This window comes from Glandiceps talaboti, chromosome 3 (assembly GCF_964340395.1).
Source record: "Glandiceps talaboti chromosome 3, keGlaTala1.1, whole genome shotgun sequence".
NCBI classification, from domain to species: domain Eukaryota; kingdom Metazoa; phylum Hemichordata; class Enteropneusta; family Spengelidae; genus Glandiceps; species Glandiceps talaboti.
In genome coordinates this window covers 29,571,455-29,594,224 of record NC_135551.1, presented here as the reverse complement: position 1 = coordinate 29,594,224, position 22,770 = coordinate 29,571,455, and the positions used below count along the sequence as shown (strand labels likewise).

General features: G+C 34.4%; 1 protein-coding gene across 1 annotated transcript in view; it reads left to right on the top strand.

Moving 5' to 3' along the window:
• The window catches only part of LOC144433364 (DNA polymerase zeta catalytic subunit-like), a 63,956-nt gene that overhangs the window by 14,170 nt on the left and 27,016 nt on the right, over positions 1–22,770 (top strand). The window contains exons 3-6 of the mRNA XM_078121669.1: positions 15,269–15,343; positions 21,181–21,262; positions 21,748–21,841; positions 22,362–22,527. Coding sequence (XP_077977795.1) covers positions 15,269–15,343; positions 21,181–21,262; positions 21,748–21,841; positions 22,362–22,527 — 417 coding nt within the window. The remainder of the gene's footprint in view (positions 1–15,268; positions 15,344–21,180; positions 21,263–21,747; positions 21,842–22,361; positions 22,528–22,770) is intronic.

The window sequence follows — 22,770 nt, the reverse complement described above, 5'->3', positions numbered from 1 at the left end:
TGACTTAGGATACCTACAGGAGGTCTTTCGAAACTATCCTGACTTACTGATAGTACACATACATGTACAGAAGGTATCTTCAACGTGATGTGATCTTTCCTATATTTTAAAGCGTGACTTTATCATTTTTTGTTCAAAGTGTAGACATGAAACCGCCCTGCCTGATGTACATGTAGGAGGTAGGATCTTGAGTTTTGAAAAAGAACCCCCGATGAACTGCATGGTTATTTGTAAATTTGTAACTGCTCTCCTTCTACCCAAGGGTACCATGATACCCCTGTACAACTTCCACCCCTTTCCCCTACATAGTGAATGGAATGATCCGGCAGCACTACAAATGACCTGACATTCAATGGTTCAGAACTGCACAAATACTTGTACAGATGTGAGCAGTGTAAAAAGCAAAAGACTAGTTCAGAGGTTATAGTAGTTAACCCCTGAGGGCTTTGATCAGTCAGTAGAGTCACCATCAAAATTCCATCTGTCTGGGTGGCACATCATACAATGCACTGTCAACGAAATATAGTATTTTTTGCCTGTCAGTGTTTTTAGACATCTGCATTAGTATCTCAGCCAATTGTGATTATTGTGAAATACAAAATTATTTTTTGTGGTAGATGCAAAACAAGGACAAAATTACCCCCAATTATTCATATTGGAAGTAACACGTATGATTCATGTCTCTCAGATTTGAAATAGGGATTGAGATTTGAAATAGGGGTTGAAAGATTGACACCCTCTAGGGTGTATTCTAGTGTTGAATTTATGTTCAACTTTATTCATATGCCAAGGCATGCAAGGAGGATAAATCTACTGCTTGATATACAAAGGTCAAAGGTCACCTAATACTAAGAGGTCAAATTACAGAATATCAGACTTTCTTTTCCTTAAAGAAAAAAAAACCCATGCAACCTCTGGAAAGAAATGGATTTACCATCAGATTTAAATAATTTATCTGAAAAAGCTCCTTTGTAAAGTACTAATATTATACCATGAACTAAATCATTTATTTTTAATGTGTCGTATTTGACTATAATTGTAGAAATTGCACGATTAACAAATTTATTAAACTTTAAAACATTTGTGAACAGAGGTTGTATCTGACATGTTGCAAACTGAAAATAGCATTTGATTTTTTGGTACTCACTTAGGTGGTCATAATTGTAGCTCTGGGAGAGTGATTTTGCTCACATTAATTATATTGTGATGATTATAGAAGTGTCAAATTATAAAAAAAATATTGAAAAATTAGTCATAATATAAATATTATTATAAATAAATTTATTGCAATTGAAATGAAAGTTCATTTATGTGATTTCATCAAACAATGTTTATAAATAAGTAAATATGAAATAAATTGATTACAAAAAGAGGATTTTAGAAATACAATGTAGTTTAATGAAAACTAATATTGATATTTTAGCTGTGGAAAATATATCGTTTATGGTTCCAAGAAGTTATTAGAAAGTAGAATAGAGTTCCATTTATTGCTAATTTTATCGTCTCACAGTAGCATTGCGTCGTATTGTTAGAGTTTTATAATCTCTTTCTAATACATTTTGTATACCCGTATACCTTCTCTAGTGTTGTTTCAAAGTGACCTTGCAAAAATAAAGCCATGAGAAAGATAACAAGCAATTGTATAAAAAAATCATCAAAAAACCACTTTGTTTATAGCTATGAAAGGTCAGTATGTACCTTTTATACTGTGCATGTAATAACTGAATGTTAGTATCTAACCATTCATGCATTATTTATATATCGCCACTATAGTATGTCATTAGAGGGAGACATCCCTGACAACTTGAATCATGTCAACGTACTTCAATGCTAGTGTCATACACTCTACTACCATGGATGGTGAGGCCTACACATTGCTTCTCAAATCATGTCAACGTATGTTTATCTCATACACTCGACTACCCCTTATCTCCCCCCCCCCCCCCCCCCCCCCCCATGGCTACTATCATGGATGGTGGGACCTACAGTAGCATTGTTTCTTAAATCATGTAAGCGTATAAAACATGTACCTAAATTTTAATATTACATACTTTCAATTACGTGAACAATGGTTGAAGGGGTGCTGGCTTACAATACTATTGTTTTTCAAATCATGTCTGCATGCAAAAAATTTACCTAAATTTTAGTATTGTACATTCTTTCGATTACAAATGTACATGAATGATGATAATGGGGGGGGGGAATGAGGGGGCTAGAGTGGCATTATTTCTTTAATTGTAACGTGGAATACTACATATTTCTATGTTTTCAAGCGGTTTAATGAATTTTCTCTGAAAAAAGAAATTGGTTGTTTTGCCTAGATAAACCTACATTTGACTGATTAAGAAAGATATGCATGGTAACTATGGTAACTATGAGTAACTAAAAAGTATTCTCTCTGATTTTATTTCATTGATAAAAAAAAACAGATCAGAAACTGAAAATAATTTCTCAATTAAAATTTAGGCATTTCATGGTAATATGTAAAAAGTCTATTATTTGATTCGTTTTAAATAATGTCTTGCAGATTGTGAAATATATAAGATAAAAATTCAGTGATGATGCATCATTTTAAAAGAATTTATTTTAGTACATCAGAAATTGTTGAATATGTAGATATAAAACTAAGTTAATATAACTGAAAGTAAAAACTCGATAAAAACATAAGTTCCTTTATTTTGACTTTCACTTTTTTGCTAAATGTTGAATCTGCTTCATACAGTTGTGACTATGTAGAGTGTATGGTACATTTGTGTATATAAATTGAATTGAATCAAGATGAATGGTCACTACATTATACCTAGAGTGAATACACTTAAATGTCTAAATTATGAAATATAAACCAATCTAATATCAATCTTAATATATGTGTGCTTTGTGTTAAGTAGTTTATTCCCATGAATATTTGTATAAATTGTATCTCTCATCATTAATATTCTCACCTAATTTTGATATTCGGATGTGCCTAATGTTATATAGTTAAAACTATTTTGATCTGTAATTATACTACATAGACACTTAATGAAAGTGGCAGTTATGTTCAAAATCAAGTCCAGGGACAATTTTCAATTTGAACTGTACTTTGTACATGTTCTTGTATAATGTGTATACAATTTGATGAATTTAAGATGGATTACCTAAGTCTATGTTAAATATTACCATATTATGGCATAATTCTAGTACTTGAGATTTATGACCTTGTAGCTTATAAAAGCAATACATGTACCTTCTGTGAGAAGGGAAAGCTTGCAGTTGAGCCAGACAGACAGAGGCGGACACAGACTGACAGACAGAGACCCAGACACATGCTGATATAGACAGTAAGGCAGAGAAAGGGGGTTTTAGTACAGGATTAGAACCACATAACACTAACAGAAAGGAGAAGTCTTGTTTTAAACTTGCATTTTTTAAAAACATATGCAGATCTATGCAAATTTTGTAGACTTTTCACCAATGTTCTCCACCAAGATTATGTAACAATAATTTTGGTGGGGACCTTGGTTAAAAAACATGAGGAATCAGGCAAATTGTTCCCATTACAACTCTCAAAACAAACAAAAAACAAATGGACAGAGGGTTAGAGAAACAACAGACAACACAGTCGGACAGAGGTAGAGGTAGACATGCAAAAGAGCAGACAGATGGGCAGAGAGAAGGAAAGAAAGAAAGACCGGCAGACAGACAGACAGACAGACAGACAGACAGACAGACAGACAGACAGGTACATATACACACAAAGAGAGACTTACATGTAACTAAGAAGAGAAAAGGGAGTATGATTTGCTTGGAAACCATACAAGTAAAGCTGTAAGTGAATAAGAGTCTAATATTGAATTCTCTGAATTGATTGACATTCACAGCATGTATCTGCTAGTAATCCTACTGTAGGACTTAGCCACTACATGCACAGGTAGGAAAAATGACATGTATTAAACCTTGCAGACTTAGTATAATCAGTATGTACATGTAACATTGCTTGCAGTCACTTTGTAAAGGGCAACTGTGTCTGGCTATTGTATGTATACAGGTAAACCTTCTGTATTTAATGGATCACAACTTAGAATAATACAAATATAGCTACAAGTCCTACTTTATATACCATCTGAAGTCAACTCAAACTAATATTAATTGTGTATCAACTTTATGAATAAAACCCTGGTGGCTGTACAGTAAAACTAAAGAATTACTTTCTAACTGGGCTAGACTGGACTGGGCTTGACTGAACTGGGCTTGACTGGACTGGGCTAGACTGGACTGGGCTTGACTGGGCTAATACCCAGCTGCATGTAGATGTATTTCAGTGCTAACACTAGGCAACACCCCACCAGTATGTGTTAGCACCAGCCGTATGTTAACATCAGGCTAGCTCAGTGCTAATACTTACGATATAGCTATCACCAAATCCTAACCACATTGGAAGGGTTAATGCCTGCACCAGCCCTATGTTAACACCAGGTCAGTCCATTGTTAAAGGGTAGGGCAGACATCAGGCTTACAGTTACATCGCACAACCCAAAAGAGTTTGGTATGTTACTACTTTGGCAATCTAGGTCTCGGTTTACTAAGATAGACACAAACTAAAAATATTGTTATGACATGTTGATATAAATTATTGAATGGATGTTAGTTTATTTACACTCACAGTAAAGTAGCATTTCAGATGACTTTCGTAATCATTCAGGGTACATTTTTGGGTTCTTCCAATGTTTATACTATCTTGATTACAAGGTGATTAGATTCACACAACAGAAGCAATGTTATCACCCACTTGTGTAAACTACCACATTGAACAGTTTCAGTTTTTGTCTATCGTAATAAACTGAGACCTCAATTGCCAGAGTAATATCACCAGGATTGCTCCAGGCAAGGATTCTTAATGTGTATCGTAGTCTGAAAATCCTGAGTACATGCAAACTAAGTAGTGTGTGTGTATGTATGTGTGTGTGTGTGTGTGACTTAACAATAAACTGATAACCATGGTGATGAATGCTTTTCAAGAAACAAATGAAAACAAACGACCATAAATATTGAAAACCATGGCAACTGTGTAAGTCAATTTATATGGAGATTCATCTCGTCTTTCTTGACAATAAAATAACCAAAGAAGAACACTTACCTAGCTAAATCATAAATTTTATGTACTGGTAGATATATGTACTGGTATGTTTCAAATACTCAAGTCATTGCACATATGTACATTTGTAGGTGTGTTATAGACATTCAGAAACATCAGTCTTCATCATATTTATGTGCACATGTAATACTTTTACATGTACTTCAGAATTCAATCATTTGTTGAATAATTGAACTTAGAAGTCTGACAGGGCTGAACAACACAACATATCTTACAGTGGTTTAGAAGTCTGATAGGGCTGAACAACACAACGTATCTTACAGTGGTTTAGAAATCTGATAGGACTGAACAACATGACATATCTTACAGTGGTTTAGAAGTCTGATAGGACTTAGCAACACGACATATCTTACAGTGGCTTAGAAGTCTGATAGGACTTAATAGCAACACGACATATCTTACAGTGGTTTAGAAGTCTGATAGGGCTTAACAACACAACATATCTTACAGTGGTTTAGAAGTCTGATAGGACTTAACAACGTGATGTATCTTACAGTCAAATTGACATCTGCCTGAAGACAAGAGACCCATTACAGAGATGTGAATGGTAATAGATTGTTTTGTACTTGACCAGTGTTGGAATTAGTCATGTGATTTACATGTATTGGTGACAGGATGTAACAGTTGATGTGCATTCTGGGAAGCCAGAGCTGATACTTTTCCCATGACACTGTGAAATATCTGTAAAAGATGCTGTGATTTACATGGATGGTTGATCTGTTTCTTATATTTAAGTAAGTGAGAAGGGTATTTATTCCTGATGAGGGTGAAGGGGTTGAATTATCATAATACTGCCAAAACCTGTCTGTAAAAAGTTGGATAATCTAAAAACGAAACTGAGAGATAAGTTAGATTTGATATACATGTATCATAACACTGCCAAAATCGATCCATGAAAATATAAATGTTAGACTGAAACTGAAACTTAAAAGTGTAGATTTGGAATATCATAACACTGCCAAAATCTGTCTATGAAAGGCAGTAAATATGAAGTGTTGTATCTATTATAATATGAAGGCCTTATATGTATAAGGAAAGCAAACTCAAAATCTATATTGGATATTAAAGTCACGAAACCAGTTGTAGGAACTAAAGTATGCCTGGAAGTAACAGTTTCTATGCATGCATGAAGAGTGGATGAGATGGGTTGTATTTATTTTGTAAGACCACGTATCACACTAGTCTAGTAGACTCCTAGTTATGTAGTAGTATGTATGTATGTTGAGAGAGTCATACTGATCATTCTCATTTTATGGAGTATTTTATCAGCTTCTTTACTAACTTCCTGTAACATACACAAATACAGAGTCAGCCTGTACCCACTATACTATCATGAGGCAGACATATAAAAATTAACTACTGTATAAGAGAATTGATTGATGGCATACATGTACATCGTGGCAAGTGAAGAGGAAAATACAGTGTTAGAAAATTGAATTATTTATAGGTGACTGACATTTGAGATTTCCGTTGCAAAAGAAAATATGTTTATTCAGGGTTCTCCACAAATTTGGAAGTTGGCGTGATGAAAAATTTACATAAATTAGCATATTTGCATGAAAGTAGCATACACCACAAAAGTGAGATTTGATAGGGTATATTTTAATGAAGTTATCAAATTTATTTGCATTACATTAACATTCTCCACAAAATTAAAATTTAGAGGGACATATTTTACATACATTAGCATATTAATGTATTTACATAATATTAGAATTCATCACAATTTCACTCCAAATGTGAAAAAATATGAATTGAAAAAAGTAGGATTTTTAGGAACTGTCTGATATGTAGTCAAAGATTTTTTAAAGTAAATTTTAGTTCTCAGGACAAGACAGCCCTGAATTTGAACAGCTAGTAGTTTAGAGGACATACAGTCGTAAACCACAAGACTCTTTATGGCACTGTCCAAAATGTACCCTTCAGTTGAAATATGTGCTCTAGTTTGCGAGAATGGGGATACATAAGAATACTGAATATGGAAAGATGTTTTACTTAAATCATTGACCTTACATAATTGTTATACTAGCTGTAAATATAGTGAGCAAAAACTGAAATTTTACAGATTAACACCGATAGTTTTCTGTGTATTTGGGACTAAGTTTTCGCTCATTTAACAGAGCAAACCAATCCTAATTCAACAGATTGATTTCTCTGCCAGTTTTACTTGCATTCTAAAACTGCAGCAAAAATATTGCAGAGTGGTACATGCACATGATGTGTATGTATGTGTACATGTAATATTTAAGAACTGAAGATAAGAACAACCCACATATAAAACTAAGATTACAGTCAGAGTTTAAAGATCAAATTGAATTTAAATGGATTGGCTGCCATAGATTAGTGGTTATTGACTTTTACAATGGATGTAAATGAACTATGACAATACACATTGTCATGATATGATAACCATGGTAAATGGATTCCAAATCTGAAAAGAAATCAAACTGTTTTTTGGGAAAGATTGCCTAAAGTCATGAAAGCAATACTCATTCTCATTTCTCATTTACACTCTGAATTCGGAACCACTACAAGATGTTTTTTATGCCTTCTCATGTGTTATTTAAACTCTGAATTCGGAACTACTACAATATATTTTTATGCCTTCTCATGTGTTATTTACACTCATATGAGTCTTTGATAGTTCAGAACTATGAGTCTAACAAGATAGATGGTATATTTGTATTTTCTTTGAAGGATGAAAAGTACTAAAGTGATTGTAATATTCTCATGCCGGGATTCGGATACTTTCCATGTATGTCACTGTTTGATATATATATGTCATGGAGTTAACCCTGGAGTCACAATATTCATAACATCCACACTGGTGTATTCAAACACAATATGAATAATTTTGACCTTTTGCTAAATGTAAGAATATTATACTTGGTTTTGGAACTGTTCTTAATCATTTTTCTACCAGGGGTTATTTGTGGGAGCTTATACTGTACATGTACATGTATATCGATTTATTCCTTTAGATAAATTCAACACAAAACAGAAACCAAGTCTATGTTCTTCCCAGAAAATATTAATTTTCATAAAAGAAAAAATGTTATCATGTAAATTAGTATATTATTAATGTTATTATTATTATTTTTATTATTTTTAAAGGTGGAATCATTACTCAGTAACTCTATATAAAAAGTCTTTGGCAAACTCAGCAGTTTATAATTTGTATTAGTTCCGAACTTAGAGAATAAATAATTTACAATAATTACAATAACAAAAACTCAATGATTTAGCTAAAATATACCAGGTTAAATTTAATAACATTTTATATCAATTAGTAGAAAATACACAAAACATATCTGTACATTATTGAATAAATTAAAATTGTGAATGAAAATAAAACCTTGCACTGTATTTTATGGCAAGGGATAAGTTTCCAAAAAATTCTGTCAACTGTTGCTTATTTATTTAATTTTCACCGTAGTCAAGAAAATATCATTAGATGTCTAGTCTATGTGAAAGTGTATTTTGACTTTTTATTGAACTGAGAAAATCCAAACTGAATGTAAATATTTCCTAAGATTCTATTATTTATAAGTTAATTCTATATTTTTAGCATTGTTTACCGTAAAATAGATGTAGTGTGTAGGTTTAGTTGGCGGCAAAAATGAAATAGAGGTATACATCAGGAATTAGATATCACAAACATATGGTGATGTAAAGAATGGTGGTGATCTATTTTATCATGGCTTAACCTTAGTACATACCACAACAGAAATACACATTATTTTTATACCATTTTTGAATACAAATATAATTAAATTTCAAATCTTGTAATTTATAATACATGTTTAGCAACTGACCCGTATTATTCAAATTATTTCTACTGATTTATTTTTATTAAAAGCAGTGAAATTCAGGTTAACATAATGAGGCAAAGTACATTGCAGCTGATGTACTAGGTTAATTTGCATATCATTTGCATGTAACTGAGTCATGATAGTAAAAGTGTCCTTAACTTACTGGAAATAAGTCTTGTATTGTTGAGATCAATCTCTGATGCTCTTTTCTGAATATGCTGTAATAGGAAGGTGTAGATCAATTTTCTCTCGATTCAGTCAACTGATTTTGATGACTTGACCCTTATGGACAGTATGTAATTGAAATGTGACAGAGAAAATTTCTGAAAAAATCCCATCAATTTTTGTATGTTTTTCCAAGCACTCGATGCCATATTGCATTGTATCATTACTTGTCACTTTGCAGTGATAATGGATGTACAAATGGATGTACATTCACTTGAATGTTTCAAAAACTACTTTTCAATGTAAAGTTGTAAAAGATGAAATGATAGGTTGTTTTTGCATGGATTTGTTAAAATTCTTTTTATGAGAATTGTACAGCCTTTACCTATGAAACATATGTAAACTAATCTTCACTAGAGAATCAGGTTTGAAGAAGTGACTTCTTTTACCTTTAGGCCTAAAAAATATAATTGTTCGGTGCCGGTTACCCGACCCCACCTAGCTTTTCACTACTGACCCTAAACATTTTTTGTACATATGCGAGGAAAAAAAATATCGCAAAAAATGTGTAGTTTCACGAGAAATAGTGGATGCAGAAACTGACATCGACTTAAAAAGACAAAATAAAACTTTCCAATCTGTAATAGATGTACATCTAATAGGAAGAAATAAATAACAGAGACCATTTGGAAAATGATGGAAAACTTGAACTCAACACTCACACAGAAAAAAATATATAGTAAAATAAAATAAGATAAAAATCTTCCTACATGTACCACACCTATTCTAAAATTGAGTGTAATCAGAACCACACAATTTTTTTTATTAGGCCTAATGAGAATTGTGTAGCATTGCTATCTCTACCTATTAAATATATGTGAACTAATCTCTACTAGAGAATCAGGGTTTGGAGAAATGACTGCTTAAATGTATAATCTTTAACCTTTATATGAATATTGACAAATATGACTCTTGTTCTTAGATTGCATCATATTAAGGTGAGAAGAAAAATAAGAATTTTAGTAACCTAATGTTAGCAAAGAAAATTTATGATACTGAGCAGGTGAAAAGATGTAATAAGGTGAAAGCTGTCAAAGTTATCTAAGGTCTCCTTAAAACCATTCTGACAAAATGCATCTAAAAATGTATTTTTTCCATACCAGATTTCCAATTCTGTGTCATGACAATTTTAGTGTGAAACGTGGTAAAAAAGCAACATAATCTTATATGACTATGTATGGTACATGTACAATGTAGTTCAGCTTGTGGGAATGACAGGCTGGCACAGCTACAATGTATCGGGTATGGCCAATCATAACACACTGGTAGGCTGGCACAGCTACAATGTATCGGGTATGACCAATCATAACACACTGGTAGGCTGGCACAGCTAGCTACAATGTATCGGGTATGACCAATCATAACACACTGGTAGGCTGGCCCAGCTACAATGTATCGGGTATGACCAATCATAACACACTGGTAGGCTGGCACAGCTAGCTACAATGTATCGGGTATGACCAATCATAACACACTGGTAGGCTGGCACAGCTACAATGTATAGGGTATGACCAATCATAACACACTGATAGGCTGGCACAGCTAGCTACTATGTATTGGGTATGATCAATCATAACACACTGGTAGGCTGGCACAGCTAGCTACAATGTATCGGGTATGGCCAATCATAACACACTGGTAGGCTGGCACAGCTAGCTACAATGTATCGGGTATTACCAATCATAACCCATGTACATGTATACCAATAGAATTCAAAATAACCTGGATGAGAGACATACATCCTTGATTCATGCAAATATCTACTGAGTGACAAACCAAATGTACAGTATGGTTCATCCAAATACATGTACAGTCACACATCCCGATCTGTAATGTTTGGTATTTCTTAGTTTATTATGCTGTATTGATTTACTTCTTTGATTACAGAGAGAGAGAAATGTAGAATTATTTATCCATGTCTCATATCATATTGATTTATTTTAACTTCTAATACCATCTTTGATCAATATGACAATCTGTTTCCTGTCTGCCTGTGTAGTCTCTATAGAGAGACATCAGTTAGGCATCAGGCAGATCTTTGGTGAGATATTATGTTTAACTCATGCACGCCATCACAAAATATGTAAAACTGGTCTCTCTGAGTCTCTCTGGTATACAAAGTATGTAATGTAGAATCAACCCTTCTTCTAAAAAGCTATCCTCTATCCAATACATAGATTCTGAAACCTAGCTGAAGTTCTAAAACCTCTATCCAATACATAGATTCTGAAACCTAGCTGAAGTTCTAAAACCTCTATCCAATACATAGATTCTGAAACCTAGCTGAAGTTCTAAAACTTAGCCTCTATCCAATACATAGATTCTGAAACCTAGCTGGGGTTCTAAAACCTAGCCTCTATCCAATACATAGATTCTGAAACCTAGCTTGAGTTCTAAAACCAAGCCTCTATCCAATACATAGATTCTGAAACCTAGCTTGAGTTCTAAAACCTCTATCCAATACATAGATTCTGAAACCTAGCTAGAAATATAAAACCTAGCCTCTATCCAATACATAGATTCTGAAACCTAGCTAGAGTTCTAAAACCTCTATCCAATACATAGATTCTGAAACCTAGCTGGACTTCTAAAACCTCTATCCAATATATAGATTCTGAAACCTAGCTGAAGTTCTAAAACCAAGCCTCTACCCAATACATAGATTCTGAAACCTAGCTAGAAATCTAAAACCTAGCCGCTATCCAATACATAGATTCTGAAACCTAGCTAGAGTTCTAAAAACCTAGCCGCTATCCAATACATAGATTCTGAAACCTAGCTGGACTTCTAAAACCTCTATCCAATACATAGATTCTGAAACCTAGCTGGAGTTCTAAAAACCTAGCCGCTATCCAATACATAGATTCTGAAACCTAGCTGGACTTCTAAAACCTCTATCCAATACATAGATTCTGAAACCTAGCTTGAGTTCTAAAAACCTAGCCGCTATCCAATGCATAGATTCTGAAACCTAGCTGAAGTTCTAAAACCTAGCCTCTATCCAATACATAGATTCTGAAACCTAGCTGGACTTCTAAAACCTCTATCCAATACATAGATTCTGAAACCTAGCTGGAGTTCTAAAAACCTAGCCGCTATCCAATACATAGATTCTGAAACCTAGCTGGACTTCTAAAACCTCTATCCAATACATAGATTCTGAAACCTAGCTTGAGTTCTAAAAACCTAGCCGCTATCCAATACATAGATTCTGAAACCTAGCTGGAGTTCTAAAACCTCTATCCAATACATAGATTCTGAAACCTAGCTGGAGTTCTAAAACCTCTATCCAATACATAGATTCTGAAACCTAGCTGGACTTCTAAAACCTCTATCCAATACATAGATTCTGAAACCTAGCTGGAGTTCTAAAACCTCTATCCAATACATAGATTCTGAAACCTAGCTGGAGTTCTAAAACCTCTATCCAATACATAGATTCTGAAACCTAGCTGGAGTTCTAAAACCTCTATCCAATACATAGATTCTGAAACCTAGCTGGACTTCTAAAACCTCTATCCAATACATAGATTCTGACACCTAGCTGAAGTTCTAAAACCTCTATCCAATACATAGATTCTGAAACCTAGCTAGAGTTCTAAAACCTAGCCTCTATCCAATACATAGATTCTGAAACCTAGCTAGAGTTCTAAAACCTAGCCTCTATCCAATACATAGATTCTGAAACCTAGCTAGAGTTGTAAAACCTAACCTCTATCCAATGCATAGATTCTGAAACCTAGCTAGAGTTGTAAAACCTAGCCTCTATCCAATACATAGATTCTGAAACCTAGCTAGAGTTGTAAAACCTAGCCTCTATCCAATGCATAGATTCTGAAACCTAGCTAGAGTTCTAAAACCTAGCCTCTATCCAATACATAGATTCTGAAACCTAGCTGAAGTTCTAAAACCTAGCCTCTATCTGGTTCAATTTTAAAACTGCAGCCATACATTGTACATGCAATCTTAAACCATACCTATTTCCAGTAGTATATTGTATATAGACTCTCTAACACAGCCTCTACATTAAAATATTGTATCTGGTCTTGGGGCTCTAAATGTTCCTAGCTCCTATCTGGTCCAGGGATTCTAAATGTTCCTCGCTCCTATCTGGTCCAGGGATTCTAAATGTTCCTAGCTCCTATCCAGTATAGGAGTTCTAAAACCTAGCCCCATCTGATATAGGGATTCTAAAACCTAGCCTCATCTGATATAGGGATTCTAAAACTTAGCCTCATCTGATACAGGGATTCTAAAACCTAGCCTCATCTGATATAGGGATTCTAAAACCTAGCCCCATCTGATATAGGGATTCTAAAACCTAGCCCCATCTGATATAGGGATTCTAAAACCTAGCCCCATCTGATATAGGGATTCTAAATCATAGCCCCATCTGATACAGGGATTCTAAAACCTAGTCCCATCTGATACAGGAATTCTAAAACCTAGCCTCCTTCTGATACAGGGATTCTAAATTCTAACCCTAATAATATCTGATATGGTAATTTAGAGCACTGATTTGACTTCTTCATTGCTTTAACATTGAAGTATCCTAAACTACTATATACACACATACACATAAATGTTGTCAGCTGCTAGGGTGAATTGATATGCAAACTGTGTTTGTGAGTCTTACAGTAAGCATTCCATCAACCAAGCTACTGTGATTGTGAATGTCAAATTAGGAGATAAAACAAACACAGCATACAGTTTCATTTGTAGACGAAGTCTTAGTAACATATACTGTGTATTCCCATCTGTCACCATGATTTATCACAATCAAACTTTCTCAGCATTACTGTCATTTCATTCTAAATCTTTGTTTTTTGATTATTTTAGAAATCTTAGACAAATCAAGTGCCATAACATCATTAACATGTGTAATTATGATATAGTTTCAAATATGCAGGACCATGCTAATATTTTTCTTGTATTTTCAGTAATATTTACATAATATGTACATTGTACAATTCAATGTATTTTGTATACTAAAAAGTTCAAAGGTCACATCTCATTCTCAGGGGATAGTTCACATTGAACAAGGTTATGTTCTGAAGAATGATTTGTTTTATTCAAGTTATCACAGTTGTGTCCTGTGGGTAAACGATGAAAAATTTATTTCACCTAATAAATTACATACACACTCACACTGAGTTAGATTGTGTAAATGGTATAGTGATTTTTACACTGTCAATGTACCATATAACTTTGGTGGGAACCTTGGTGGAATACTTGGGAAATCAGGTTGAATTTACCTACTAACTACAAAGCACTGATGGTACATACAGGGAACCCAAATACATGTAAAATATTTGATGAATTCAGGTAAATTTCACGTATTTTAATATTATCTTTAACAAAAACAGTGACAGGGAACCCTAGCAAAATGACTGGGGAACTCAGGTAGATTTACCTACATGTACATGTACGTACTACCCTGAATAAAAACACTTGTACAAATGTAGGGAACACTGATGAAATATATACATTTTTCCCGAACTCATCCCCCCCCCCCCCCATAACAAAAAGAGTGGTATGGAACTCAGATATATTTGACCAATTTACCAACCTTAACAAAAAGCCTGTGTATATTTACACCCCTGATTACCATCCATAGAGGGCACTGTGTACAGGATAGAGCCATTGTAAACATGTAACAGTCTCAAAATGGAGGCCAATATCAACTTCCAGGTACCTGTGACCCCTTATTAGGCTCACATGTTCATGTGTACTGAATAGTGGATCAATCTTACTTGGCCACCTACCCCACTAGACTGTAAGATACATCGTCTCCCTCTGCCTCATTGCCTCCTCTCTCCCCTCTGTGAGGGTTTGATCGATGTGTGAGGGTGCCCTGTCATGGTGGTATAGCTTCAATACAGACTCCTACCCCACATACTGCAAGAAGTGTACATTGTACATAACAGTGGATATATACAATTTGTAGATGTACATGTATTTCAATAATAAAAGACAATATTCCAGATTTTTAGCCCCCAACAAGACCAGTATAAATCTAGACATCTGTCTCTGCTGACATACAACTTATCAAATTCTTCTAATTAATGATATACTTTATCTTCTGTTTATTTATCAGACCATATTATGGGTACCATGCTAAGCAGCAAGCGTTTATGAAGATCTATTTTTACAGTCCCTACATCGTTAGAAAGTAAGTACTCAACAAGGTTTGAAATATTTGGCTTTTAGTGAACAGACTGTAATTTTACGTCTGAAGGTGGATATGAGTTTAAATATGACACACACACAAATGTGCACAGACACAGACACACTCACACATGTACACACTTTCTCTCACATATATATTCTCTTGCACTGACACACATTCACCCACACTATTATTCACCCACACATCTCTCTCTCTCTCCCTCTCTTTCTCTCCCTCTCTTTCTCTCTTCTCTCTCTCTCTCTCTCTCTCTCTCTCTCTCTCTCTCTCTCTCTCTCTCTCTCTCTCTCTCTCTCTCTCTCTCTCTCTCTCTCATTTTATAGATCTTTAGTATACATGATAGTATACATTTCCTACATTGTATACAGTATGTTAAAATAAAAATATTATGGCAAGCAGCCACTTTGTAATTTACCGTAATAATACTTGACGTACATGTACATTTTTGTAAGTATAGGAAGTAAAATGGTATTATTAGTTCAGTCCTTGATAATCAAGTTATTACAAATGTTTCCAGCTATGGTTCATCGTCAGTGTAAAGGTTATGTCAGTATTGAAATAGACAAACCAAAGAAATGGTACATAGTACATGTATATAGAAAAGATCGAACACACTTCAAGCATCCAAAAAAACATGCTACATGTATACTGTAACTTGACTCATTCTATGGTGTTTGTATTCCTTGCACATATTGAAGTCTCAGCAGCAATGAAGCAGAAAATGTCAACACACTGTCTGCAGTGATGTTAGTGTAGGATGTCAAATGAAATTAACATTTACATGTGTGATGTGGCTGTTAATATTGTCACTAGTGTGTGTGTCTGATTTCATGTTTATTTGATGGATTAAAAAATGTTGAATCATCACTTGGTAGACAAAACATTGATCTTTCAATACTAGTAATATATTGACTTGAATACACTACATATACTTCATATACATTTTGAAAAATACTACATTTTCTTTTCAAATTAATTTTCACTATTTTTGTTGTCATATTTTTTTTTCTGGTGGAAAGAAGTAGTGTATATTAACCCTTTCATGACTAGAGGCGAGTTTTAAATAATATGGGGACCCAATTTATATGAATATTTTCATAATTACAATAATATTACGTTATTAGGAAGTAACATTTCTTTAATTCCAGTCTAAAATGAAGTTGATATATGCCAAAAACTTACATAACAAGAATTTTGTCCAAACAATTTTGGCGGGAATGTTTTCAGTATTGAAGGGGTTAAAGATACAACATTCATGCCATGCTATCAGCTATCACTTGATATAAGTCTGATAGAGCTGAATAGTACAACATACAGTATATTACAGTCTAGAGAATAAGATCAAACGAAAATGTAGTTTATTCATACTTACATGTACCATGCATGTGTTAATTTTATAATATAAATTGTTCAAGTTGGGTCCAGACGAAAAAAAAATTATCTTTTCAGTGCAAACTCAATAGTATCTGTATTTGAAATGCAAAGTTGATTTGAACATTCATTGTTACTACATTTAAATCTGTATTGGCAAATACAGTCAAAATGCCAAATAGTGGTATTGATAACACTTCTTGTAAAAGAATAAAGCAAAGAAACTATACAGCAGTGCCTGCAGCTGGTGAAATATTAGAAGCATTTCCCTCCGGAGAGAGTGGCAGGAAGTGAATGTCTGTGTAAAATTTGATATTGATGGGATAGGTCACATGTCAAGATCAGTTCATCAATGTTTTATAATCTCTGTCTGTCTTTTACTACGTTGTGTCTTTATCTCAGAGACAAATTTCATATTGCTAAAAATATTGTATGGATACTTTATCAGATGACTAAGTTATCAAAAATCTGAAAATCACGTGCACCGAAAAGAACCCAAAATGCACCCTGAAAGATAGAATAAGCATAGTTAGATGATATGGTAGGGAATGACGTAATTAATTTATTCATTCCTTGGGTTGTAATGTTCTAAGGAGGAAAATAATACCCACCTCCTCCTTCAACCTCAATTGATCTTCATTACCAGAAATACACAGTTGACATTTAATATTCATGGGAAAATAATGAAATTATAAAAGGATTTTTTTTACACCAGACGGTAACTACCAACATACCCCAAACAGTACAGCTCAAAAAACAATAAGATTTCCTTTCAGATGTGCTAACCCAATGTCAGCTAATCCAGGAAATAGAGACATTTTCATAAACTATGGGTTCTGTAGAGTTATTTCTAAAGGGTTAGCCTAGTATAACATTGGCTGGTGCAAATCAAACCTCTCGGTTGCTAACACATGCATGTACTGGTGAAGTGTTGGTGCCAGCTTGATGTTAGCACCAAGTTACATATACACAAATGTAGTCTGAGCCTAGGCTTGTTCTCAGTAGCCTAGGCCTGTGTAGCAGTTCCTGAGCTATGTGTTGTGCAGTGACTTTATATGAGTAGGGATATATTGTATATATGGAAACACACCCTGTATTTTCATACTGTCTTGTAGCTTAGAAGAGTTCTGTGGAAAGGATCATTGTACTACTACTAGTCTAGTAAATATGAGGCTGGTGTAAGCACTGTTCCTTCCAGCAATAGGGAACTTGCAAACCATCTTGAATGTTGCATCATGGGAAATATGCAAATAAATATCAACCAATCATCATTGTAAACTATATTGTTAAATAGTTTGTAACCACAACTAATAAATTCATGGTTAGCCTGACCTTTATAGGAGGTTTATTCTATTGATTGCTCCACATTAGGTACTACAATAACCACAGATAATCCCATAGTCCTTTGCATCTGAGCATGCTCAGTCTGGATTGCAAGTTCCCTATTGCCGTCCATTTCATGTTACCATGGTTACCATTCACTGGCTTAGTACTGACTGCTATGATACCAGAGTAAAAGTATACAACATTTGTGATACAATGCAAGTGTTGTGAGTAGTGTTCAAGTCAGGACATTGTAATTCCTACAGCTACATTTGTAAAATGATGTAAGCTTGGTGTTTCACTCATGGGACATTATGGTTTTGACACAGAGCTAGACATACAATGTATTTCAACTCTAGACTAACAATAACAGAGACACTATAAACATAGCAGGGTCCTTTGCCCAATCACATTGAACACTGATAAGCATTGCTATTCTTTCATAGTGCAGCAGAAACAGGCTTCTAATGAAAACATTAGACATGGACTTGATGATTTAAATATTTTTCTTTTGCATTAGAAGTTGTCTGAGGGTGTGTATTAAATGTCGTGTCACATGAATGAAACTCCAAACTGACATCATTTTAGCTGTATCTGTATGCAAGTCAAGTACGAAAGCAAACCCACTGGGAACTGTATTTCCATACTTTTAATTGTACACTAGGGCCACATTTGGTACTATTTTGTACATGTAGGTGATTTATTAGCATTCTTTCTTTCAAAGTGTAGTGTGATTTCACAGCCCACAAACGCCTACAATTCCTCCCATAGGAAATGATTAGGTAAATAATGTTGTAGCAAGGTAAAAGTATGATGAAACTGTCTTTCTATTTATTAAGGTTTAAAAACTTTAGGTGACTCAGAACTAGAGATAAATCTGATAAAACTCACATACCATGCATGTGTTCGATTGTAAGATAAAATGTACGTCCTGTTGTTCAGCCTTATCAGGCTTCTCAATGGTTGACTCAAACCACGCGAGTGCTGGCTAATAGCACAGCACGAATATTTCATACTTACAGACTAGCATAGTTCTAGAGATTCTTGTATGTTATATCCTAGTTAAAATCTAGTCAATCTGAAGGATGAGAGTCCATTTGTTTCATATATTGCCTCACAGAGAAGGTAGTCTTCTGACACATAAACAACAAAGATGACAGATGATAAACACAGTAGACATCAAATTCTGTAAATAAGACGAACAGCGTCTCCTACTAATCAGATGTTGATGAGAGTCAGATTGATGGTATAACGTAATGTTGATGTGGAACCCTAGTAAATATATGTTGATGAGCGTCAGATTACTGTTATAACATAATGTTGATATGGGAACCCCAGTAAATATTATTGAGATTAATGATATAACGTAATTTTGACACAGGAACCCTAGTAAATGTACATGTGTGTTGATCAGAGTCAGACTGATGACATAACATACATGTAGTTCTGACACAGGAACCTCAATAAATACATATCTGTATATGTACAGCATACCTGGGTAGATCAGGTACATGTAATTATTCCTTATCACCTAGACTGGCACAAGTCACTTGGGGGGTTGTTTTTGGTCTTATAATACTTCAAATGTTTTCAGTTTGTTAGTCATTTTTAGTTTTATAAAGGGAAATGTCTTCCTCTTTATGTTTTAATTTGTCTCAGTTACTACTACTAGTAGTAGAAGTCTCCCTAGTTTTACTGCTTGGCCCCTCAGGCTGTTTTGTTCACTGTCAAAGCTACCGAAGTTCACTAGTGAGGGTGCCCTCGATGGTACGCCACCTTTCAGAAACAGAGTGTCGAGAAGAAAGCCTGCTGTCTAGCAGCTAGACTATAGTCTCTCAAGAACTATATACATCACCTCAATGTTTTGTACTCACTCACTCAGGTCATTCTTTCACATAACTTGAAAGAACACACTTGCGGTAAAAAAAATATTTTTATTAAAAAACAGAATGAAAAAATTCCAGAGACTTGAGCAAGTCTACTTTAATATCAACAAGCACTGTGTCTTGTAAGTTGTATACTGTCATTATAACAAAAAACACAGTGAGTGGTTAACAATGCTTAGTTGTAACTCTAGTCAGTGTAACCTAGGTTTGTATTAAAACAACATGGTTTCATTCGAGTCTCTTGGCTTCAAGTGTAGTCTCATTATAAACTATATAGGCAAATATGAATGCCTGTAAAGTATCCCATTGAATGCTACAGCCATAAAGTTCATTTTTTTGGTAAAAATGTTTGTTTTTTTATCTGTCACATGACCAGTTGTTGACCTTTGACCCCAGGGTATGCGCTTTATAATTCTACTTTACATACCCAATATTATAAGATCTGTTATAACTCTACATGTTCTCAATTAGACAGTCTTGTGCACTGACAATACAGTGTACATTTTGTATTTATGTATTCATGGCTTTCAAAATGGTGACTACATTTCTAGCTCCTTCCCAGCTGGCGAACTGACTCAGTATACAACTATTGTATCATATTACTGTCCAATGCAGTCACTTAACCTCACCAGTATAACAGACTACATTTGGTCTATGATCGAATTACATGTATACAGTTGGCTGAAAGGAAGAAAAAGGCTATACTACTAAGCTACTGTGGCTATCTGTCAGGACTTTTTATGAAAAGGCTGTTACTTTTACTGATGTAAACACACTATACCTGTTTAATATACAGGTGAAGTTGATTGGTTGATGTCAAATGTACAACATGTAAAGGTTAAAGGTTAACCACCTTATAGTCACCTCTAAATGTCATCCAGTCAATCTACTCACATTCGAACAGAATGTTGATGTAGTTGTCTTTCCCTAGTCTATGAATTAAACTATTTGTATGTGTGTGTCTGCCATACAATTTTCAGTGTTCATTTTGAATTATTATTCATAAAATGTTTGCGTTATATGGGTTAATGGTTTTATATTTATGGTTTTGTTCAGTTTTCCATAACATGAAAATGGTTACACACCTCAAAGTGATTCATCATCTCTTTTAAAATGTCAAGTAAATCTTCAGGTGTTATTTTCAGAATTCTGTCACCTGAGGGCGCCATTAAGGCCGTCTTATCTTTCAGATTCATCATCCTAATCGTATTCTTTTCTCACTGTTTTTTTTCTGCTTGACAGAGCTGTTGATCTATTGCAAGGTGGTGCTATAATGAATAAAGTGTTCCAGCCTTATGAAGCACACATACCATACCAACTACAGGTAATGTCACATTGTATTTCACTGACTATGCAGTTTAGTGTGCCCTCTAAGCCAATTTGACGTGCCACTGATGCACCAAAATTTCTTGTTCCCCTATCTCTTACTATGTTCTGACTCACAAGAAATGCCAGTTTCTCTCATTTTGACTCACAACAACAAAATTTGGCTACTATTAGAGGGCACACTGGTGCAGTTGTAATAACTCAGTATGTAGAATTTTACCTCAGTTGTCAGCTGTGTTGATAAAAGTTTAAACACATGCATGGAGGGTGGTTTTGGTTTTTCTTCGCATATAGTAAAGATGGTGCCAAATGATTGTACATGATAATAATCTGCTTTGAGACAGTTCTATATCAAATTGGCTTAGTTAGAAAGCACACTGTTGGGTACTTCATCAATAAACATTTCCCCTAGTAGGCAGTATTTAGCATTCACACAAATGTCTAATTCTGCTTCATTCCATTTGTACATTTGTATAAACATAGGTGTTCATGGATTACAACCTGTATGGTATGAATATGATTAATTTTACTACAGTCAAATTTAGACAACAATTGGAAGAAGAAGAAGAAGATGAAGGTATGGCTGTCATAGTGTTTTCTAGATTCACAGTTTTTTGTACATTTATTCACAAAGTGAAATAAATTATGTAGAGAGACCTGTCTTACATCTACCAAGCAAACGATTCATCATATCAATTTCAAACCGATGAATGCTGTCATAACCATTGTATTTTAGTATCATAGTCTCTATAACCATAAAGATCCAGGCTTTTAGCACAAACTGATATATGCTGTCATAACCATTGTATTTTAGTATCATAGTCTCTATAACTAAAAAGATCTAGGCTTTTAGCACAAACTGATAAATGCTGTCATAACTATCGAATTTAGCACCTTAGTCTCTGTAGCTGAAAAATCCAGGCATTTTTTCTGTTAATATAATATGTTCCGAGAGTATCAAGTGGTGACATAAGTAGACCAACAACTAATCCTTTCAGACTATAATGTCTATAGTTGCACACAATAAAAAGATGTGTGTTGTCACACTTGTCTTTATCACAACCATTTTGTACACGTAATTGTGTTTTATCTGACAGGCAAGGATGAGAGAAAATCAGTTCCAGGAAGCAGTCAGGGTAGTCATGGAAACCAGTCTGTTACCACACCAACAACTCCAACAACTCCATCATTGAGATCAGTAGCCAGCAATTCCTCTATCAACTCAGTCAGCCAACAGTACTGGGAAACTGAAAATTTACCCAGGTAGTTAAATAGGTAGCGATTCTGTGAAAATTTAGTAAGAATTCAGTGAATTTGTCAAAATAATATGTAGAAAAATGTCAACATGTACACAATTTACCCATGCAGGTAGATAGGTGGTGACTCTGTGAAAATTTAGTAAGAATTCAGTGAATTTGTCAAAATAATATGTAGAAAAATGTCAACCTGGTATATTATATTTGCCATTCATCAAACTGTGGATATGTATTCTCTTTGTATTATCTT